Source organism: Mauremys reevesii, linkage group 6, assembly GCF_016161935.1.
Source record: "Mauremys reevesii isolate NIE-2019 linkage group 6, ASM1616193v1, whole genome shotgun sequence".
Taxonomy (NCBI): Eukaryota; Metazoa; Chordata; order Testudines; family Geoemydidae; genus Mauremys; species Mauremys reevesii.
The window spans coordinates 1,103,265-1,122,962 of record NC_052628.1 but is presented as its reverse complement, the minus strand read 5'-3'; the positions used below and the strand labels follow the sequence as shown (position 1 = coordinate 1,122,962).

The following is a 19,698-nucleotide window of genomic DNA, read 5'->3' as shown; positions in this document are numbered from 1 at the left end:
AGGTGTCTATGACAAGGTTCTGGGTTGCTGGTTATGATTGTGCTCTCTGGGTGCCTGTATCATTTTTGTATTTAAAGTTACAAGTATTGGCTCTATCCTGTCTGTGTTTCACACTTGTGCTGTGCTTCTGGGTGACACCCCAGACAATTTGGCATCAGCTCTGCCTGGCCTGCTTGAGGGCCCACTGAGGACCATCAGCTACAACTGACCCATTGAGAGAAGCAGCTACACCCTGTGACTCAGCAAGGCAGGGACAGGCCTAGGGACAGAACTCAGGTTTTCCAGGCCATGTGCTGGGCAACTTGCGGTTGGGACAAAGGAAGCAGAGGCCACACGGCAAGAGACTATAAAAGGCAGCTGCAGCTCCTCCATCTTGTCTTCAGTCCTGCTCCTTGCCTCTGGAGGGACTTTGCTACAAGCTGAAGCTCTGCACAAAGGACTGAATGACCCATCCCAGCGGGGGATGTTCCAGAGACTTGATTTGAACCTGCAGTTTACTCCATCACTGCTACAAGCCTGAACCAAGAACTTTGCCATTGCTGGATGTAATTGATTCCATTTAACCAATTCTAGCTCTCAGCTCTATTTCTTTCTTTTTACGAATAAACCTTTAGATTTTAGATTCTAAAGGATTGTCAACAGCGTGATTTGTGGGTAAGATCTGATGTGTAGATTGACCTGGGTCTGGGGCTTGGTCCTTTGGGATCGAGGGAACCTTTTTCTTTTATTGGGGTGTTGGTTTTCATAACCATTCATCCCCAGGACGAGAGCACTGGTGGTGATACTGGGAGACTGGAGTGTCTAAGGGAATTGCTTGTGTGACGTGTGGTTAGCCAGTGGGGTGAGACCGGTGCGCACAGGCTGCCTGTGGAGTTGCTCTGCAGTGATGGCTGTGTGGACCCATCGCTCTAGCTGGTGGGGGCTCCAAGGAAGAGCAGGTGCCCAGGGGGACAACTGGGCCAAGAGATGGGGGCCTGTTGGGAGGGACCCTGGGAAGCCAGTCTGGCACAGGCCCCGGGATGCTGCAGAAGCCAGGCCGGGCTGTGCCCCTCAGGGCGGCCGGGCAGTCACTGGCAGACCCAGCTGTTTTCCCCACTGCTCGGAGTAAGCAGCGCTGTGGGGTTGGGCAGCCAGGCAGTGCACCCCTGGCTCCCAGCCCCCGACGGCCCTGCCAGCTCAGCACGTGCCCGGAGCCCAGGCCCGCCCTGGCAGAGGGAGAGAGGCAAGGCTCCCCAAGGGCGGCCCCACTGGATGCAGGCATAGCCAGCTCTGAGCTGCCACTCGGCTCCATTGGCCAGTTCAAGTAGCCAAGTACAAAAAGGCCCAGGGAGTCCCCCAGCCCCCACCCTTCTGCCAGGGCCGCCCCCCCAAATGCCCCTTCCCCATGGGCCATCCCCTGCTGTGAGCCTAGGGGCAGCGGGTCCCACCCTCAGCTGCAGCTCACACCCCCGAGCTCCACCCCAGCCCCTCTCCATGCCCCAGGCGCCCCCAGTGCCAGCCCAGCCCCGGCGTGGCGCTCCCTTACCCATGCTCCGTGGCGCAGAGCGAGCGCAGGCTCAGGTACCAGCTGCCCGTCTGGGGGTAGGGGATCCGTACGCGGGCCAGGCTGGCCGTGCTGTTGACAGACAGCAGGAATCCAGCCAGAGACCCTGCGGGGAGGCAAGCGGCAGTGAGCAGGGGCCGAGGAGCAGGACCTCCCTGCTCTGTCCTGGCAGCCCCACAGGGGCCATGGAAAGAGAGGAGCCCTGGGGCCTTGGGGGCAATGCTGTGGGGGGGGAGAGTCCCCCACTCCCCGTTATGCCGCGTCTCCCGTCCCAGGCCCCTCCCCACCTGTGACAGGGCTGCAGTGACGGGGCCCAGCTACACCCAGAGCCGCTCCGAGCTCTCCCCCCACGTGGAGGTCGGGGTGTCGCTGGGGCCGGCTGGGAACAGCTGTCACTGAACCAGAGCCGCTGGCTGCAGACGGCTCTGCCTCCACACGGGCTGCTCCGGGTTAGCCGGCCTGGTCTAAGCCAGTGACCCCCTCCTGCTCCAGCCCCTCACCTGCAGCGCCCCCCGCTGGGCGCCCCGACAGCCCCAGGCCCACCCCTCTGGCGCCACCCACTGGGGAGCGTGGAGGTGGGCGCAGGCAGCCCTCACCTGTCTCACAGGTGACAGACGCGTTGTCTCCTGCCATCAGCGGGACCTCGTGGGTCAGACACCCAAAGACCGTCACGTTCTCCCCCCGCAGGGACGACTGAAAGGGACAGAGCCCAGCAGTGAGTTCCTGACACTCCAGCCTGGCCCCCCACAGCTCTGCCACTGCCCCCCCCAGTGCTGAGCCGCAGCCCCCCACATCCCAGCCCTGGGCTCCCCACAGCCTCACAGCTCTGCCGCTGCCCCCCATCCCTGAGCCACAGCCCCCCCATCCCAGCCCCGGGCACCCCACAGCCCCACAGCTCTGCCGCTGCCCCCACCAGTGCTGAGCCGCAGCCCCCAATCCCAGCCCTGGGCACCCCACCGCCCCACAGCTCTGCCGCCGCCCCCCATCCCTTAGCCACAGCCCCCACATCCCAGCCCCGGGCACCCCACAGCCCCACAGCTCTGCCGCTGCCCCCCATCCCTGAGCCACAGCCCCCCCATCCCAGCCCTCGGCTCCTCACAACCCCACAGCTCTGCCGCTGCCCCCCATCCCTGAGCCACAGCCCCCCCATCCCAGCCCCGGGCACCCCACAGCCCCACAGCTCTGCCACTGCCCCCAGTGCTGAGCCGCAGCCCCCATCCCAGCCCTGGGCTCCTCAAAACCCCACAGATCTGCTGCTGCCCCCCATCCCTGAGCCACAGCCCCCCCATCCCAGCCCCGGGCTCCCCAGAACCCCACAGCTCTGCCGCTGCCCCCCATCCCTGTGCCCCCGCCCCCCCCTCCCAGCCCTCGGCTCCTCACAACCCCACAGCTCTGCCGCTGCCCCCATCCCTGAGCCACAGCCCCCATCCCAGCCCGGGCACCCCACAGCCCTGCCGCTGCCCCCATCCCTGAGCCACAGCCCCCATCCCAGCCCGGGCACCCCACAGCCTCACAGCTCTGCCACTGCCACCAACCCTGAGCCGCAGCCCCCATCCCAGTCCTGGGCACCCCACAGCCCCACAGCTCTGCCGCTGCCCCCATCCCTGAGCCACAGCCCCCATCCCAGCCCGGGCTCCTCACAACCCCACAGCTCTGCCGCTGCCCCCATCCCTGAGCCAGCCCCCATCCCAGCCCCAGGCACCCCACAGCTCTGCCGCTGCCCCCATCCCAGCCCTGGGCTCCTCACAACCCCACAGCTCTGCCGCTGCCCCCATCCCTGAACCACAGCCCCCCCATCCCAGCCCCGGGCACCCCACAGCCTCACAGCTCTGCCGCTGCCCCCGAACCCTGAGCCACAGCCCCCATCCCAGCCCTGGGCTCCCAGAACCCCACAGCTCTGCCACTGCCCCCATCCCAGCCCCGGGCTCCTCACAACCCCACAGCTCTGCCGCTGCCCCCATCCCTGAGCCACAGCCCCATCCCAGCCCGGGCACCCCACAGCCCCACAGCTCTGCCGCTGCCCCCCAGCCCTGAGCCACCGCCCCCATCCCAGCCCCAGGCTCCTCACAGCCTCATAGCTCTGCTGCTGCCCCCAGTGCTGAACCACAGCCCCCATCCCAGCCCGGGCACCCCACAGCCTCACAGCTCTGCCGCTGCCCCGAACCCTGAACCACAGCCCCCCCATCCCAGCCCCGGGCACCCCACAGCCCCACAGCTCTGCCGCAGCCCCCCATCCCTGAGCCACAGCCCCCATCCCAGCCCGGGCACCCCACAGCCCCACAGCTCTGCCACTGCCCCCCATCCCTGAGCCACAGCCCCCCCCCATCCCAGCCCCGGGCACCCCGCAGCCCTGCCAGTGCCCCAGCCCCTGAGCCGTGGTGCCCTGCCCTCGCCGTCACTCACCACATTGAGTTTGAGCTCCAGGTTGAGCACCCCCCCGCTGTCCAGCACCGGCAGCAGGCTGATGCCGAAGACCGCGGGCCGGTCGGGCGGGACCGAGACGTTGGGCCCGAAGAAGATGTAGAAGTGGACAGAGAAGGTGTCCAGCTCGTTGCGCAGCGTGGGCCGGATGGGCCAGCAGCGCTCGCCGGGGGGCGGCACGGCTGGCGGCGGCTGGGTGCCGTTCGGCGCCACGGGGGGCGGGATCTCCCCCAGCGACAGGCTGACCAAGGCACCGAAGGACTGGGGCATGTTCATGGCAGCAGCGGGGAGCAGGACAGGCGCCCGGGACAGGCCGGGCCTGGAGCAGTCTGCAGGGGACGAGAGCAGCGCCGTCACCGGGCTCCCGGGCTGCCAGCCCCAGCACCCTGGGCCCATCCCTGCCCCCGGGCGGGTCTCTCTTCCCGGAGAGTCTCAGGCCAGAAGGCGCCGCTGTGACCAGTCTCCCCCAGCATCACCCAGGCCAGGGACCCGCCCACCCCCGTGCTAACCCCTGGGCATAGCTCTCAGAAACCAGCTGTGACGTTATGAGGGTTGTGACATTATTGACATGAACTGAGACCGTATAGACCAATGTTGCAACCAAGGTCCTGTAGTGGCACCAAATCTTGTATAAAGGGGGTCAAATAAGGTTTTTAAGACAAGGTTATGGTTTGCGGGTTATAATTATTCCGTCTATATATGTGTGTATCACATATGTGTGTAGTTGAAGTTATGAATATTGGCTCTATACTGTCTGTGTTTCAAATTTGTGCTGTGCTTCTGGGTGACACCCCAGACAAGCTGGTGTTAGCTCTGCCTGGCCTGCTTGATGGCCCACTAAGGACCATCAGCTACACAACTGACCCATTGAGAGGAGGCAGATACACCTTGTAACTCAGCAAAGTATGCAGGGACTGGCCCATGTGACTCCAGACTCCATTTTGCTGTAATTTTCCACAGTAAGGACAAAGAGATTCTTACACCTGGAAAAGTCTATATAAGGCTGATGCATCATCTCCATCTGGTCTTCAATCCTGCTTCTGACCTCTGGAGGGACTTTGCTACAAACTGAAGCTCTACACCAGGGACTGAGGACCCATCCCAGCGGGGGATGTTCTCCAGAGACTTGATTTGAACCTGCAGTTTATTCCATCACTGCTACAAGCCTGAACTAAGAACTTTGCCATTACTGTATGTAATTGATTCCATTCAACCAATTCTAGCTCTCATCTCTACCTTTTTCCCTTTGTAAATAAACCTTTAGATTTTAGATTCTAAAGGATTGGCAACAGCGTGATTTGTGGGTAAGATCTGATGTGTATATTGACCTGGGTCTGGGGCTTGGTCCTTTGGGATCGAGGGAACCTTTTTCTTTTATTGGGGTGTTGGTTTTCATAACCATTCATCCCCAGGACGAGTGGGACTGGTGGTGATACTGGGAAACTGGAGTGTCTCAGGCAGGGCTCGGCAACCTTTCAGAAGTGCTGTGCCGAGTCTTCATTTATTCACTCTAATTTAAGGTTTCACGTGCCAGTCAGACACTTTAACGTTCTTAGAAGGTCTCTTTCTATAAGTCTATAATATAGAACTAAACGATTGTTGTATGTAAAGTAAATAAGGTTTATAAAATGTTTAAGAAGCTTCATTTAAAATTAAGTTAAAATGCAGAGCCCCCGGACCGGTGGCCAGGACCCAGGCAGTGTGAGTGCCACTGACAATCAGCTCATGTGCCGCCTTCAGCACCCGCGCCATAGGCTGCCTACCCCTGGTCTAAGGGAATTGCTTGTGTGACTTGTGATTAGCCAGTGAGGTGAGACCAAAGTCCTCTTTGTCTGGCTCGTTTGGTTTGCCTTGGTGTGCATAGAAACCCCAGCCTTGGGCTGTAACTGCCCTGCTCTGAGCAATTTGTCCTGAATTGGCTCTCTCAGCTGTATATAGATCTTTTAACCAACACTCTCTCTCTTTTCTTTTCTAATAAATTTTAGCTTAGTTAATAAGAATTGGCTGTAGGGTGTATTTCGGGTAAGATCTAAGTTATAATTGGACCTGGGTGTGTGGCTGATCCTTGGGATTGGAAAAACCTTTTATTTTATATGATGAGAGAAGATTCTCAGGAATCATCATCATATCTGACAGGTGTGTCTGGCCGGAGGCCTGAGGCTGGGCACTTTAAGGGAACTGCGGGGTTTGGACTTCTAAGTGACCAGGGAGGTACTAGAGAAGCTGTTTTGTGCTGGCTGGTAAATCTAAGTATTGGAATAACCACCAGCATTTGGGGTTTGTCTGCCCCGTTCTGTTTGCAGTTCACCCTAATTGAGTGACCTCAGCTGGCTCCCATGGGCAGCATCATCACACCAGCCAATCTGGATTTCACAACTGTCAGGGATGGAGACACCACCTCAGCTCTTGTGGAGTTGTTCCAGTATGTTAATGACTCTGTTTCCCTGGGGAGGGCTGTGCCTGGCTGGCGGAGGTGGGGGTGGCTGCGTTTGCTGCTAGGATGCAATGTCAGGCATTGGGATGAAGTGGGCTTTCTTGGTGGGTTTTTTTTTAGGATGCCTGTGTGTGCCTCAGTTTCCCCCTACACTTGCATGGCTACCCTGTGGGGGGAAGGATTGGTTTGCTCTCAGGGCAGGCTAAGGCTATGGCTACATTAGCGCTTCAAAGCGCTGCCGCGGCAGCGCTCCCGCGGCAGCACTTTGAAGCGCTAAGTGTAGTCAAAGCCCCAGCGCTGGGAGAAAACTCTCCCAGCGCTGTCCGTACTCCACCTCCCTGTGGGGAATAACGGACAGCGCTGGGAGCACGGCTCCCAGCGCTGGGGCTTTGACTACACTGGCGCTTTGTAGCGCCGCAATTTGCAGCGCTGCAGAGGGTGTGTTTTCACACCCTGCTGCAGCGCTGCAAATTTGCAAGTGTAGCCATAGCCCAAGAGACATGGAGGGGAGGAGTGTTGCCAGGCTGACTGAGCTGGAGGCCCCCTAGCAATGGAGGATCGTTCACCAGGCCCCCAAGGACCCAGAGGGGGACATTTCCCCTCCCTCCACGGGGAAGCAGAGCTCCGACCCCAGCTCAGAACAGAGGAGTGGGGGATGGGGGGTGACCGTCACCAGGGAACTGACAGAGGAGGGCCAGAGAGAGACACGAGCCGGAACATGGGCTCACCACAGCCTGGCGGGTGAATTGCTCTGGGCTCAGGTGCTTCACCCTTCAATTCCCTGCGCTCCCCTCCGGGCTGCCCAGGCCGTGCCAGGCGAGGGACAGACCCGACCGAGCGCTGCTGGGCCCTGCACAGGGGACACGTCTCTCCCAGGGTCTGGCTGGCGGGCAGGGCTCCGGGGGCTCCGTCTCACAGGGGACAGGGCTGGGGGGCTCCCTGGAAGAGGAGAGGGGCCCCGTGGGGGTCTGGCACAAGGAAGGGTCCCACCAGGAAAGCGGGGGTGTGACATTATGACTGTGATATAATATCTCATTGAAAGATGACCGGGCCAGAAAGAGTTAATTAACTCATAGACTGACCTGACCCATGGGTGAACCTTAAGGACGGGTTAGGAAAATATGTAAATGAGCAGAGCTTTGAAATGCAAGTCTGCATTGGTAGAGGTAGAAGGGGAGGTGTTTGCTCAGGTCTTGTGATGTCAGCAAACAAGTCTTGTCTATTGCTATGGCTTTAATTCAAGGCTCAAAAAAGGAATATTAACATTTATGATGATACTTGAGTGAAATAGTATTATTGTCTATGTGTCTCTTTGAAGGTTGTGCTAACCTGTATCTGAACTGTTTAATGGATAAATTACTCTGTGCTAATTGCCAGGATGTTTGGGAGAAGGAGTGAAGCCAATTGTTTTCTCAGGCTAAAGGCTGCTGGAAATGTATAAGAAGCCTGGGACACGATCCTGCTTCATCTCAGATCTGCTTTGGGTTTCAAGAGGGGGAAACCTTAAGCCACAAGGATTGAGATCCCCAGTCACTGACTGGAGCCCCCCTGAATATGGACATTGGACTGTAACCTCTGGACTATTTCTAAAAGGACTTTTGGCAACTACAAGCTCATCTCTGCTGTGTATCTGATCCTCAGGAATTGAATTCAAGTCTGTCTGTATATTGATCTTTTAACCAACACTCTCTCTCTTTTCTTTTTTAATAATTTTTAGCTTAGTTAATAAGAATTGGCTATAGCGTGTATTTTGGGTAAGATCTAAGTTATAATTGGACCTGGGTGTGTGGCTGATCCTTGGGATTGGAAGAACCTTTTCTTTTATAGGATGAGATCAGAGTTTCAGGAATCATCATCATATCTGACAGGTGTGTCTGGCCGGAGGCCTGAGGCTGGGCACTTTAAGGGAACTGCGGGGTTTGGATTCTGAGTAACCAGGGAGGTGCTACAGAGACTGTTTTGTGCTGGGTGGTAAATCCAAGTATTGGAATAACCACCAGCTTCTGGGGTTTATCTGCCCCATTCGGTTTGCAGTTCACCCTGATTGAGTGACCTCAGCTGGCTCCCACAGGCAGCACCGTCACAGGGGGCCACAGCCCTGCTGCTGAGGTGACTTGAGCACCTGGCGGGGGGGGGGGAGCGCGGGGGAGCTGCTTCGTGAAGCTGGTTCTGCTGCCAGCATAGACAGGCCTGGTGCTGCCCACACCCGGTCTCAGCGACATGGCCTGCCCTGCCCAAGTTCAGTGCTGGGGAAGAGAACCCAGGCGTCCTGGCTTTCAGCCCCCACCCAGACACCCGGAGCCCGGACGGGGCCATCTGTGCGCAGGGGTCCAACCCCAACCCCCCGGACTCTGGTGGGGGCTGCACAGGATCAGGTCCTGGGGCCCTGGGTGGTTCCCCTGCCAGCCGCCCCACGGCTCTCACCTGTGAGCTGCACGGTGAGCTGGAAGTGGATGGGGCCCGGCACTCCCAGGGCCTTCTCCAGCAGCACGTAGTACCAGTGCTGCCAGAGGGGCAGCTCCAGCGCCAGCTGGCAGGGCGCCCGCTCCCGGCAGTCCAGCCCGCTGGAGTTGTGCAGCGGGGGGGCCTTGGCTCGCACCGTCAGCCAGAGCGGGCAGCTCGCAGCGCTGCGGTTCCCGGCCCGGCAGCCCAGCACCTGCACCAGCACCCGCGACGTGTGGCTGGGCACGAAGACCCTGCGGAGGAGGGGAGCGTCAGCCCCGCGGGGGCCCCTTGGTGAGACTGGCACTGCCCCCCAGAGACCACATTCCCGCGCCACCCGCTCCTGCCCCACCCCTTTGGCATGGGGAGCCGGGGCCCTGTAACCGCCGGGCAGTGGGAGTTTAGACTGAGTCTGGCCACGGGGGAACCGGCTCGGGGGAAGGCGTCCCCTGAGAACGGGGCAGGGGGCTCAATGATCTGCTGCTGCCGCCCCCCAAAGGGGGGGCCACCCTCACCGCCGGCTAGGCGCAGTTACTGGGAGGGGCAGGAAGTGGGGAGATCCCCTGCCACTGACGGGGACCCCAGCCTCAGCCCCAAGCAGGGAGCTCGTCCCCACCGCGGAGCTGGGAGAGCCCCCGGCACAGAGCAGTGACCCCCCCAGCAGGGCCCCCCTCCCCCTCACTTGTAGAGGCTGGAGCGGTTGTGGGGTGCGATGGTCTGGGTGCTGACGTAGCCGGGGTACAGCACGGCGATCCCCACGAGGCGCTGCACGATGAGCTGGGGCTGAAACAGATACTGGCACTCCTCGTACAGACCCTGCGGGGGGGGTGGGGGGGCGTCAGAGCGGGGCCGGTCACTGAGTCTCCCCACCCCCTCACGGCCAGGTCCGGGCACCCCGACCCCTCCCCCACCGAGCATCCCCACCCCCTCACGGCCAGGTCTGGGCACCCCGACCCCTTCCCCACCGGCCTCCCACCCCCTCACAGCCAGGTCGGGGCACCTCCCCATCACCCACCGACCTCCTCATCCCCTCACGGACATGTCCGGGCACCCCTCCCCCGCCCCCACTGGCCTCCCCACCCCCTCACAGCCAGGTCCGGGCACCCTCCTTCCCCACCGGCCTCCCCACTCCCTCACGGCCAGGTCAGGGCACCCCCTTCCCCACCGGCCTCCCCACTCCCTCACGGCCAGGTCTGGGCACCTCGACCCCTCCCCCTCCGGCCTCCCCACCCCCTCACGGCCAGATCTGGGCACCCCTCCCCTCCTCACTGAGCCTCCCCACCCCTCACGGCCAGATCCGGGCACCCCTCCCCTCCCCTAACCTCCTCATCCCCTCACGGCCAGGTCCAGGCACCCCCTCCCCACTGGCCTCCCCACCCCTCACGGCCATGTCCGGGCACCCCTCTCCCCACTGGCCTCCCCACCACCTCACAGCCAAATCCAGGCACCCGACTCCTCCCCACTGGCCTCCCCACCCCTCATGGCCAGATCTGGGCACCCCGACCCCTCCCCCACTGGCCACCCCCCCCCCTCGTGGCCAAACCTGGGCACCCCTGACCCCTCATGGCCAGGTCCGGGCACCCTCCCCTCCCCACCGAGCCTCCCCATCCCCTCACGGCCGGGTCTGGGCACCCCTCCCGCTCACGGCCAGATCCGGGCACCCCTCCCCCGCCCCCACTGGCCCCCCTATCCCTTCACAGCCAGATCCGAGCGCCCTCCCCTGCAGTCTGCTGTAACAAAGTGGGAATTCTGCATGTTGTGCATGAATACGGTGTGCGCCTCAGTTTCCCCTCTGTGCTGCATGTGTAACTAGGTGGTGGCAAGAGGTGGTTTATTCTTGCAGGTGTGGCTGCCGCCTGGCTCAGACCATGGCCTGGACATTTTGTAACTCAGCAACTGCCAGCCCTGGGGCCCACCCTCTGCAAGAGGCCAGGCGCCTGCGACCAGCTGGAGAGCAAAGAGCCGAGGGGGAAGCCAGGTGACCTGACTTGCCCAGGAAACCACCCAAGGGACGGCGGAGAGGCCCGGTGGCGGTTAGTGCCTGGGCCTCGGGAAGCAGGACACATGCTCCTGGATGGGGACTCGAGGGGGTCAGGAGGGCTCGGGGCTTTGCTGTAACGTTCCAGTCGCTGCTCAGCACTGTCTGCATGTGTCCCAGACAGCCAGGACCCCCCCTGCTGCTGCCCCGCTGGCTGGGAGTCGCTGCAGGCAGGAGCTCGGGGGGCTCTGCTCCCTTTGGGGGTGCAGCCTCCCCAAGGGGGCCAGTCCAGTGGACTCGCTGCAGGATCCCGGCTCCCAGGGGTGCTGGAGGCTCCGAGGGTCGGTCCCAGGAGGGGACTGAGGGGCTGACCCCAGTGGGAGTGTGACCCTCGGGGGCTGACACACTGAAGGGGTCCCCCGGGATTGTTCCAGAGCCTGCAGCTCCGTGACCCCTGGCCTCTCTGCGGGGTCCTTCCCATGGGGCTCGTCCTTCCATGACCAGCAGGGACTCCCGGCCCTTCTCCTGGGGCTGGGCCTCCGGCCGCGTCCCCAGCCCACGGGCCTCCGGCCGCGTCCCCGGCCCACCAGCCTCCGGGCGCCACAGAGCTCCTGGACCCGCACTTCAGCCCCTTGGTTCTGGGGCCCCAGACCCCTACGTGGGGCTGTGGCTAAGGCAGGCCCCCCCGGCCCCTTGCTGGGTCCCAGCCCAGGGAGCCGCTCCCCCAGCTAGCCAGCTGCCCACTCTCCTGGGGTACCCCTGCAGCTGGCTTGATCCTGTTCAGGAGGAGGCTCCAGATTTACATCTGGCCCCATTTCCCCAGCAGATCTCCTGCTCCCCCGAACACCTGTGTCATTAAAGGGGGCATGTCCCAGATCAGGGGTTGACTGGCCCCGGGGCCCACTGCCCCAGTACTGCACTCCTCTGCCAACACGCTCAGGTGCACAGCTTGGCAGCCTCTGCCATAGGTAATGATGGGAACTCCTGTCCCTCCCTGTGACGTTAGGAGTGTGAGCTAATATCTCATTGAAAGATGACAGGGCCAGAAAGAGTTAATTACCTCCCAGACTGACCTGACCCACGGCCGAACCTTAGAGACTGGTTAGGCAGATCTGTAAATGAGCAGAGCTTTGAAATGCAAGTCTGCATTGGTAGAGGTAGAAGGGGAGGTGTTTGCTCGGGTCTTGTGATGTCAGCAAACAAGTCTCCTCTATTGCTATGGCTTTAATTCAAGGATCAAAAAAGGAATATTAACAGTTAGGAAGACACTGGAGTGAAATAGTATTATTGTCTATGTGTCTCTTTGAAGGTTGTGGTAACTTGTATCTGAACTGTTTAATGGATAAATTACTCTGTGCTAATTGCCAGGATGTTTGGGAGAAGGAGTTGAGCCTATTGTTTTCTCAGGCTAAAGGCTGCTGGAAATGTATAAGAAGCCTGGGACACGATCCTGCTTCATCTCAGATCTGCTTTGGGTTTCAAGAGGGGGAAACCTTAAGCCACAAGGATTGAGATCCCCAGTCACTGACTGGAGTCACCCTGAATATGGACATTGGACTGTAACCTCTGAACTATTTCTAAAAGGACTTTTGGCAACTACAAGCTCATCTCTGCTGTGTATCTGAACCTCAAGAGTTGAATTCAAGTCTGTCTGTATATTGATCTTTTAACCAACTCTCTCTCTCTTTTCTTTTTTAATAATTTTTAGCTTAGTTACTAAGAATTGGCTGTAGCGTGTATTTTGGGTAAGATCTAAGTTACAATTGGACCTTGGTGTGTGGCTGATCCTTTGGGATTGGAAGAACCTTTTCTTTTATATGATGAGAGAAGATTCTCAGGAATCATCATCATATCTGACAGGTGTGTCTGGATGGAGGCCTGAGGCTGGGCACTTTAAGGGAACTGCGTGGTTTGGACTCTGAGTGACCAGTGAGGTGCTAGAGAAGCTGTTCTGTGCTGGCTGGTAAATCTAAGTATTGGAATAACCACCAGCGTCTGGGGTTTGTCTGCCCCGTTCTGTTTGCCATTCACCCTAATTGAGTGACCTCAGCTCCCCCAGACAGAGCAATGGGGAATCCCTCTCCTGTCCCCCAGATAGAATAATGGGGAACCCCCTGCCCCTCCCCCAGAGACAGCCCTGGGGAATCCCCCTCCCCCAGTCAGAGCTACAGGGGCCTTGCCCTGCACTGGCCCAGCCTGGGGCAGCCTCTAGCGCCCCGCAGGGCATTGGCTCGTCCCTGCCTCTGGTGTCAGGGGCACGGCCATTAACCTCCCCCTGCTGGCCCTCACCTTGACGGAGATCTTGCCCTCATCCTTGGGCAGGTGGGCGGCCAGGAACCAGTCTCCGGGCAGCGGGCTGGTGATGTTGAAGACGCCGGTGGTGCGGTTTGGCAGGCTCCAGGTGAGGGTGAGAGTGAAGGAGCCGGGGACGGCCGTGTCCCGGGGAAAGTGGGTGTGGAGGGGGGCGATGACGGGGGGAGCCCCGGAGCGGAAATACCTGCAGGGCAGAGAGCACATGAGACGGGAGCCGGCAAGCAGAGAGAGCGGCCAAGTGGCTGGCGAGTGGGGAGGGTGGCGCCGGCAGCAGGAACCTGGCACCAGCAGCCCCCAGGGACGCAGTGCCGAGGCCCCACAATCCCGACCCGCAACGCCCTGGGCACGACCCCGGCATGTCACAGGGAGAGACTCCAGGGTCCCAGTGTGGGGCAGGGCCCCCCATGCCATATGGGGTCAATGCCAGGCCGAGGGGGAGCTGCAGGAATAGCCCACCCCGGCCAGTCGCCAGCAGGATCTTACAGCACCTCAAAGGGCTGGAGGGAGCTGTGGGAATGGGGGGCTGTGTGTGTCCGTGTGTGGCCATCCGTGTGTGTAGGGATTGTGACGTTACTGATAGAATCTGGGACCATATAGAACATGGTTGCAACCAAGGTCCTGTAGTGGCACCAAATCTTATCTAAAGGGGGTCATATAAGGTGTCTAAGACCAGGTTAGGGGTTGCTGGTTAGGATTATGCTGTCTGTGTGCATGTGTCATTTTTAGTTGAAGTTCTGAATATTGGCTCTATACTGTCTGTATTTCAAAGTGGTGCTGTGCTTCTGGGTGACATCCCAGACAAGTTGGTGTTAGCTCTGCCTGGCCTGCTTGATGGCCCATTAAGGACCATCAGCTACACAACTGACCCATGGAGAGAAGGCAAACACGCCTTGTGACTCAGCAAAGTATGCAGGGACTGGCCCATGTGACTCCAGACTCCATTTTGCTGTAATTTTCCACAGTAAGAACAAAGAGGTTCTTACACCTGGAAAAGCCTATATAAGGCTGATGCCTCATCTCCATCTGGTCTTCAATCCTGCTTCTGACCTCTGGAGGGACTTTGCTACAAGCTGAAGCTCTGCACAAAGGACTGAATGACCCATCCCAGCGGGGGATGTTCTCCAGAGACTTGATTTGAACCTGCAGTTTACTCCATCACTGCTACAAGCCTGAACTAAGAACTTTGCCATCACTGGATGTAATTGATTTCATTTAACCAATTCTAACTCTCATCTCTATCTTTTTCCTTTTATGGATAAACCTTTATATTTTAGATTCTAGTGGATTGGCAACAGCGTGATTTGTGGGTAAGATCTGATGTGTAGATTGACCTGGGTCTGGAGCTTGATTCTTTGGGATCGAGAGAACTGTTTTCTTTTATTGGGGTGTTGGTTTTCATAACCATTCATCCCCAGGACGAGTGGCACTGGTGGTGAGACTGGAGTGTCTAAGGAAATTGCTTGTGTGACTTGTGGTTAGCCAGTGGGGTGAAACCGAAGTCCCTTTTGTCTGGCTGGTTTGGTTTGCCTTAGAGGTGGAAAAACCCCAGCCTAGGGCTGTGACTGCCCTGTTTGAGCAATTGGTCCTGAATTGGCACTCTCAGTGGGGTCCCGCCAGAACCGCATCATCACAGGGGTGTGTACATATGCATGCGAGTGTGTGTATCTGTGCATGCACACAAGGTGTGGCCAAGGGAGATGGTCTGTAATGTCTGTCTGACTCCTAGGTGTGCCTCAGTTTCCCACTGCACTTTGCGCTGTTACCCAGTGACGGGGGTGGGGTAAGTCTGCTCCGGGGCAGCGCAGAACAGGAGGGGGTGTCCCGGGCTGTCTGGGCCCCAGAGCAGAGGGTTGTTAAGGAGCTGGCTGCACCCCGTGGTGGTGCTGGATCCCAGCGAGGCCTTGGCACCCCCAGTGCCCAGCACATGGACACCCAGGGACCCCCGGCCAAGGGAGCGAGAGGGGGCCAGCACCTGAGCTGGGGCCAGGCCAGCCTGGCTGGGGAGCTGCTCTCTCGGCCAGGTGGACGATGCTTCAGCCTGCAGGTCTCTGGGCTGAGCTCAGGGCTGCCCATGGGGGCTCCAGGTGCCAGACAAACCCTGCTCTGGCTGGAACAGGCTGCCGGGCGCCGCTGCAGACCCCGGCTGGGGGCGTCGGTCCCTGTGGAGGGGCCACGGCTCGCCCAGGGGCTGGCTGGGTGGGACTCGCTGGGCAGGGCCCGGGGTGGAGCAGGAGGGAGGGAGCCCAGGGCTCTGGTTGGGAGGTGGTGGGGCTGTGGTGCATATGCTGGAGGAACCCCTTGGGGGTCTGGCCCACTGACCGGCTCCTCCAAGGGGCTGCATGATGCCAGCTGGCTGAGGGGTGCCTTGGGCTGTACGGGGATCCCGGGGTCAGATCTACACCCATTCACACCCGGCTGGTACGGGAGGGCCCTGCCAAGCCAGCAGCCACCGGCTCTCAGTCCCTGCCACACGTCTGCATGGACAATATCTAAGGAGTTGTGTGTCTATCCTGGCAATTACGCTCGCAAAGCCTGGGGGTGAGAACAGCACCCAGGTGACAGGCCTCTGCAGGCTCCTGTCAGGCGGGGTAAGACGCTGCTCCCTCTGGTTGTTTGGTGTTGTGCGTTGTGTGTGTCACATGTAGGTGTGAGGTTATGCGTGTAATATAGCAGCTCACTGAAAGGTGACACAGGGCCAGAAAGAGTTAATTACCTCACCGGTTTCAGAGTGGAGCTGTGTGCGTCTCTGAGGTGCCCCAAGGACTCCTCGTTGTTTTTGCTGATACAGACTAACACATTTATTTGGGCATAAGCTTTCATGGGCTACTGCCCACTTCATCAGCAGGAATATTTATCCACAGCACATGAAAAGATGGGAGTCGCCTCACCAAGTGGGGGGTCAGTGCTAACGAGACAATTCAATGACCAGTAGAATACCAAGGGAGGAAAAATCACTTTTGTCGTGGTAACGGGGGTGGCCCATTTCAAACAGTTGACAAGAAGGTGTGAGTAACAGTAGGGGGAAATTAGTATGGGAAAATCAAGTTTTGTTTGCAAATTAATTCCAGTTTGCAAATTAGTTCTGCAGAACTGGAATTAATTTGCAAACTGGACACCATCAAATTAGGCTGGAATAAAGACTGGGAGTGGATGGGTCATTACAAAACCTAAATATCCTTGCTACTGTATTTTTCACTCCATGCATCTGATGAAGTGGGTTCTAGCCCACAAAGAATTAACTCACAGACTGACATGACCCATGGCTGAACTTTAAAGACGTGTTAGGAAGAGATGTCTCTTGCTATGGCTTTGATTCAAAGATTTAAAAAAAAATAAAAAGGAATATTAACATTTAGGAAGACACTGGAGTGAAATAGTATTATTGTCTCTATGTCTCTTTGCAGGTTGTGGTAACCTGTATCTGACTGTTTAATGGATAAATTACTCTGTGCTAATTGCCAGGATGTTTGGGAGAAGGAGTTGAGCCTATTGTTTTCTCAGGCCAAAAGGCTGCTGGAAATGTATAAGAACCCTGGGACACGATCCTGCTTCATCTCAGATCTGCTTTGGGTTTCAAGAGGGGGAGACCTTAAGCCACAAGGATTGAGATCCCCAGTCACTGGCTGGAGTCACCCTGAATATGGACACTGGACTATAACCTATGGACTATTTCTAAAAGGACTTTTGGCAATGACAAGCTCATCCCTGCTGTGTATCCGAACCTCAAGAACTGAATTCAAGTCTGTCCGTATGTTGATCTTTCAACCAACTCTCTCTTGTGACGAAGTGGGACTGTTTTAAATGTTTTCTCTGAATATTGTGTGGGTGCCTCAGTTTCCCCTATGCATTTCTTAGGTATCTAGGTAGGGGGATCAGGGTGTAATTGTTGCAGAGCCCAAGAGGGCCCCTGTGATGGTGTCTGCACAGAGAATGGCTGACACTCTGTCTCCTGGCAACTGATGGCCTGGGCCCCTCCCCTGCAAAGGTGCCAACTGAAGGTGTTGGAGAACAAAGAGGTCAGGTGACCTACTAGCCCGGGAAAGAGACAAAGCCCAGAGGAGGAGGGGGCTGGAGAGTTTCAGTTGGGGGCTGGCTGGGGACGAGGCGTGAAGTGCAGACGTGGGGGTCTGGCTCACTGCCCCCCAGAATGGACCCGGCCGAGGGGTCCTGTTCTCTGTACCTACAAGCTCTGTTTTAGACCATGTTCATGTAATCGAATAAACCTCTGTGTTACTGGCTGGCTGAGAGTCACGTCTGACTGCGCAGTGGGGGGGCAGGACCCTGTGGCTTCCCCAGGACCCCGCCTGGGCGGACTCGCTGGGGGAAGCGCACGGAGGGGCAGAGGATGCTGAATGCTCCAAGGAGAGACCCAGGAGGTGAAGCCGTGGGAGCTTCTTGCCCTGCAGACAGGCTGCTCCGAGGGAGAGGAGGCTCCCCAGAGTCCTGACTGGCTTGGTGGGGAGCAGTTCCAGAGCATCGCCCGGGGACTCTGTGACATCTCTCTTTTCCTTTTTAATAAACTTTACTTTAGTTAATAAGAATTGGCTATAAGTGTGTATTTTGGGTAAGATCTAAGTTATCATTTGACCTGGGTCTGGGGCTTGGTCCTTTTGAGATCAGGAGAACCCTTTTTCTTTTACTGGGGTGTTGGTTTTCATAACCATTAGTCCCCATAAGGAGTGGTGCTGGTGGCAATACTAAGGGAATTGCTTGTGTGACTTCTGGTTAGCCAGTGGGGTGAGACCGAAGTCCTCTCTGTCTGGTTGGTTTGGTGCCTTACTAATGAAGGACCCCCAGCCTGGGGCTGTGACTGCCCTGCTCTGAGCGATTTGTCCTGAACTGATACTCTCAGTGGGGTCCCGCCAGGGGCAGCATCGTTACAGTATGTGCAGGTGCTCACAGAGTCACTGGATAACCAAGCCAGTGAAATCTACATGGAAGGAAAAACAACCGGCAGGGGCGTCCCGCTCATGAATGGGGACAATGGACCCTTTGGCTATAGCGAAGGGTGCAGCGACACCCGGAGCATGTCCTGGCTCGTGAGACGGGGCTCACACCTGCTGGGCTGGAGGGCATGGAGCTTGGGGGGCATGCGCGTAGCTGGATTATTAAACCTAGACTTGCGTGGGATGATTTTAATTTACATGTAACCATCTGTTTCCAAGACTTCTTGCCATCACTTAAATCTCTCTGCTTTGTGAAATAAACTTAAGATGAGAACAGCCCCGCTGGGTCAGACCAAGGCTCCATCCCGCCCGGTGTCCTGTCTGCCGACAGCAGCCAATGCCAGGTGCCCCAGAGGGAATGAACAGAACTGGGTGATTTATCGAGTGATGGATCCCCCATCGCCCAGTCCCAGCATCTGGCAGTCAGAGGTTTAGGGACACCCAGAGCATGGGGTTGTCCTCCAGGAACTGATCTAGTTCTTGTTAGAACCCAATTATACTTTTGGCCTTCACAACATCCCCTGGCAGTGAGTTCCACAGGTTGACGGTATGTTGTGTGAAGAAATACTTCCTGTTGTCTGTTTTAAACCTGCTGCCTGTTCATTTCATTGGGTGCCCCCTTGGCCTTGTGTGATGGGAAGGGTAAATACCACTTCCCAATCCCTTTCCCCACACCCATCATACACTCGTATACTTGTTTGCACTACACACCGAGCTGCGAGCTAGATGCAGTGCCGGTCTGAGGGGAAGCTGAGGTGCACAGCCTCCGGGGGAGCAGGGACTGAATCCTGGGTGTCTGGTGGACCAGGGGTTGGGCGCGATGGGGAGACAGACAGCGGGGCCTGTGTGGGTGGAGAGGGGCCCATTGTGGTGTCCATGGCAGGTGGATTCAGGGAGGTGGCCCTGGCGGGTGCAGCCCAGACTCCTTTGTGCTAAGGGCAGGTGGGAGCGAGCGGCCTTGCAGCCCTGGGTGCCCTGGGGGAGAGTCCCGTGTCCCCAGAAGGGGGCCAGCACCTGCACGACAGTCCCTATGTGCTGGCCCAGCTGGGCCCCGCCCGAGGAATCCAGGCACCGGAGTCCCGGGCCCACGCCGAGCCCCCAGCCCCCCGGGACTCACACGGTGACGCTGCGGTCCGGGCACCGGTCCCCGAAGGTGCCGCCCTGCTCCTTGAAGGTGATGAGGTTCCAGACGGCGAGCAGGGTGTCCTCAGGGATGCGGAAGTGGAAGAGCTCGATGCTGGCGAAGGAGCGGAAGGGGTTGAGCTTGCGCGGCGTGCGGGTGAAGTAATCGGTCACAAACAGCCCGTCTGCAAGAGGGCATGGGGGGGGGGAAGGAAGAGGGGCCATGAGCCAGCGTGGGCTGGGATGTAGGAAGCCCCAGCCTGCCCAGCCCACGGGCCCATCACACCTGGTCTCCTGGCTCTGCCAGGGCCCCGCACCAGCCGCCTCGGAGGGAGGGGCAGGAACCCCCCTGCAGCCAGTGTGGAACAGCTTGTCCATGGGGAGTTCCCCCAACCCCCTGCTGGGGCGGGCTCATCTCATGCCCCTTCCGTTCTCCTCCTCTCCGACGTGCCTGGCAGGCCTCCTGCTCCCCGGGAATGGCCGATCCTTGCCTGAGCCC

At 58.6% G+C, this 19,698-nt stretch overlaps 1 protein-coding gene across 1 annotated transcript in view; it reads right to left on the bottom strand.

Moving 5' to 3' along the window:
• TMEM8B (transmembrane protein 8B) overlaps window positions 1-19,698 on the bottom strand; it is a 40,515-nt gene that overhangs the window by 6,508 nt on the left and 14,309 nt on the right. Inside the window, exons 4-10 of the mRNA XM_039544379.1 lie at window positions 19,195-19,384; window positions 13,108-13,315; window positions 9,523-9,656; window positions 8,823-9,094; window positions 3,947-4,293; window positions 2,140-2,236; window positions 1,526-1,649 (exon numbers count right to left, since the gene is read on the bottom strand). Coding sequence (XP_039400313.1) covers window positions 1,526-1,649; window positions 2,140-2,236; window positions 3,947-4,293; window positions 8,823-9,094; window positions 9,523-9,656; window positions 13,108-13,315; window positions 19,195-19,384 — 1,372 coding nt within the window. The remainder of the gene's footprint in view (window positions 1-1,525; window positions 1,650-2,139; window positions 2,237-3,946; window positions 4,294-8,822; window positions 9,095-9,522; window positions 9,657-13,107; window positions 13,316-19,194; window positions 19,385-19,698) is intronic.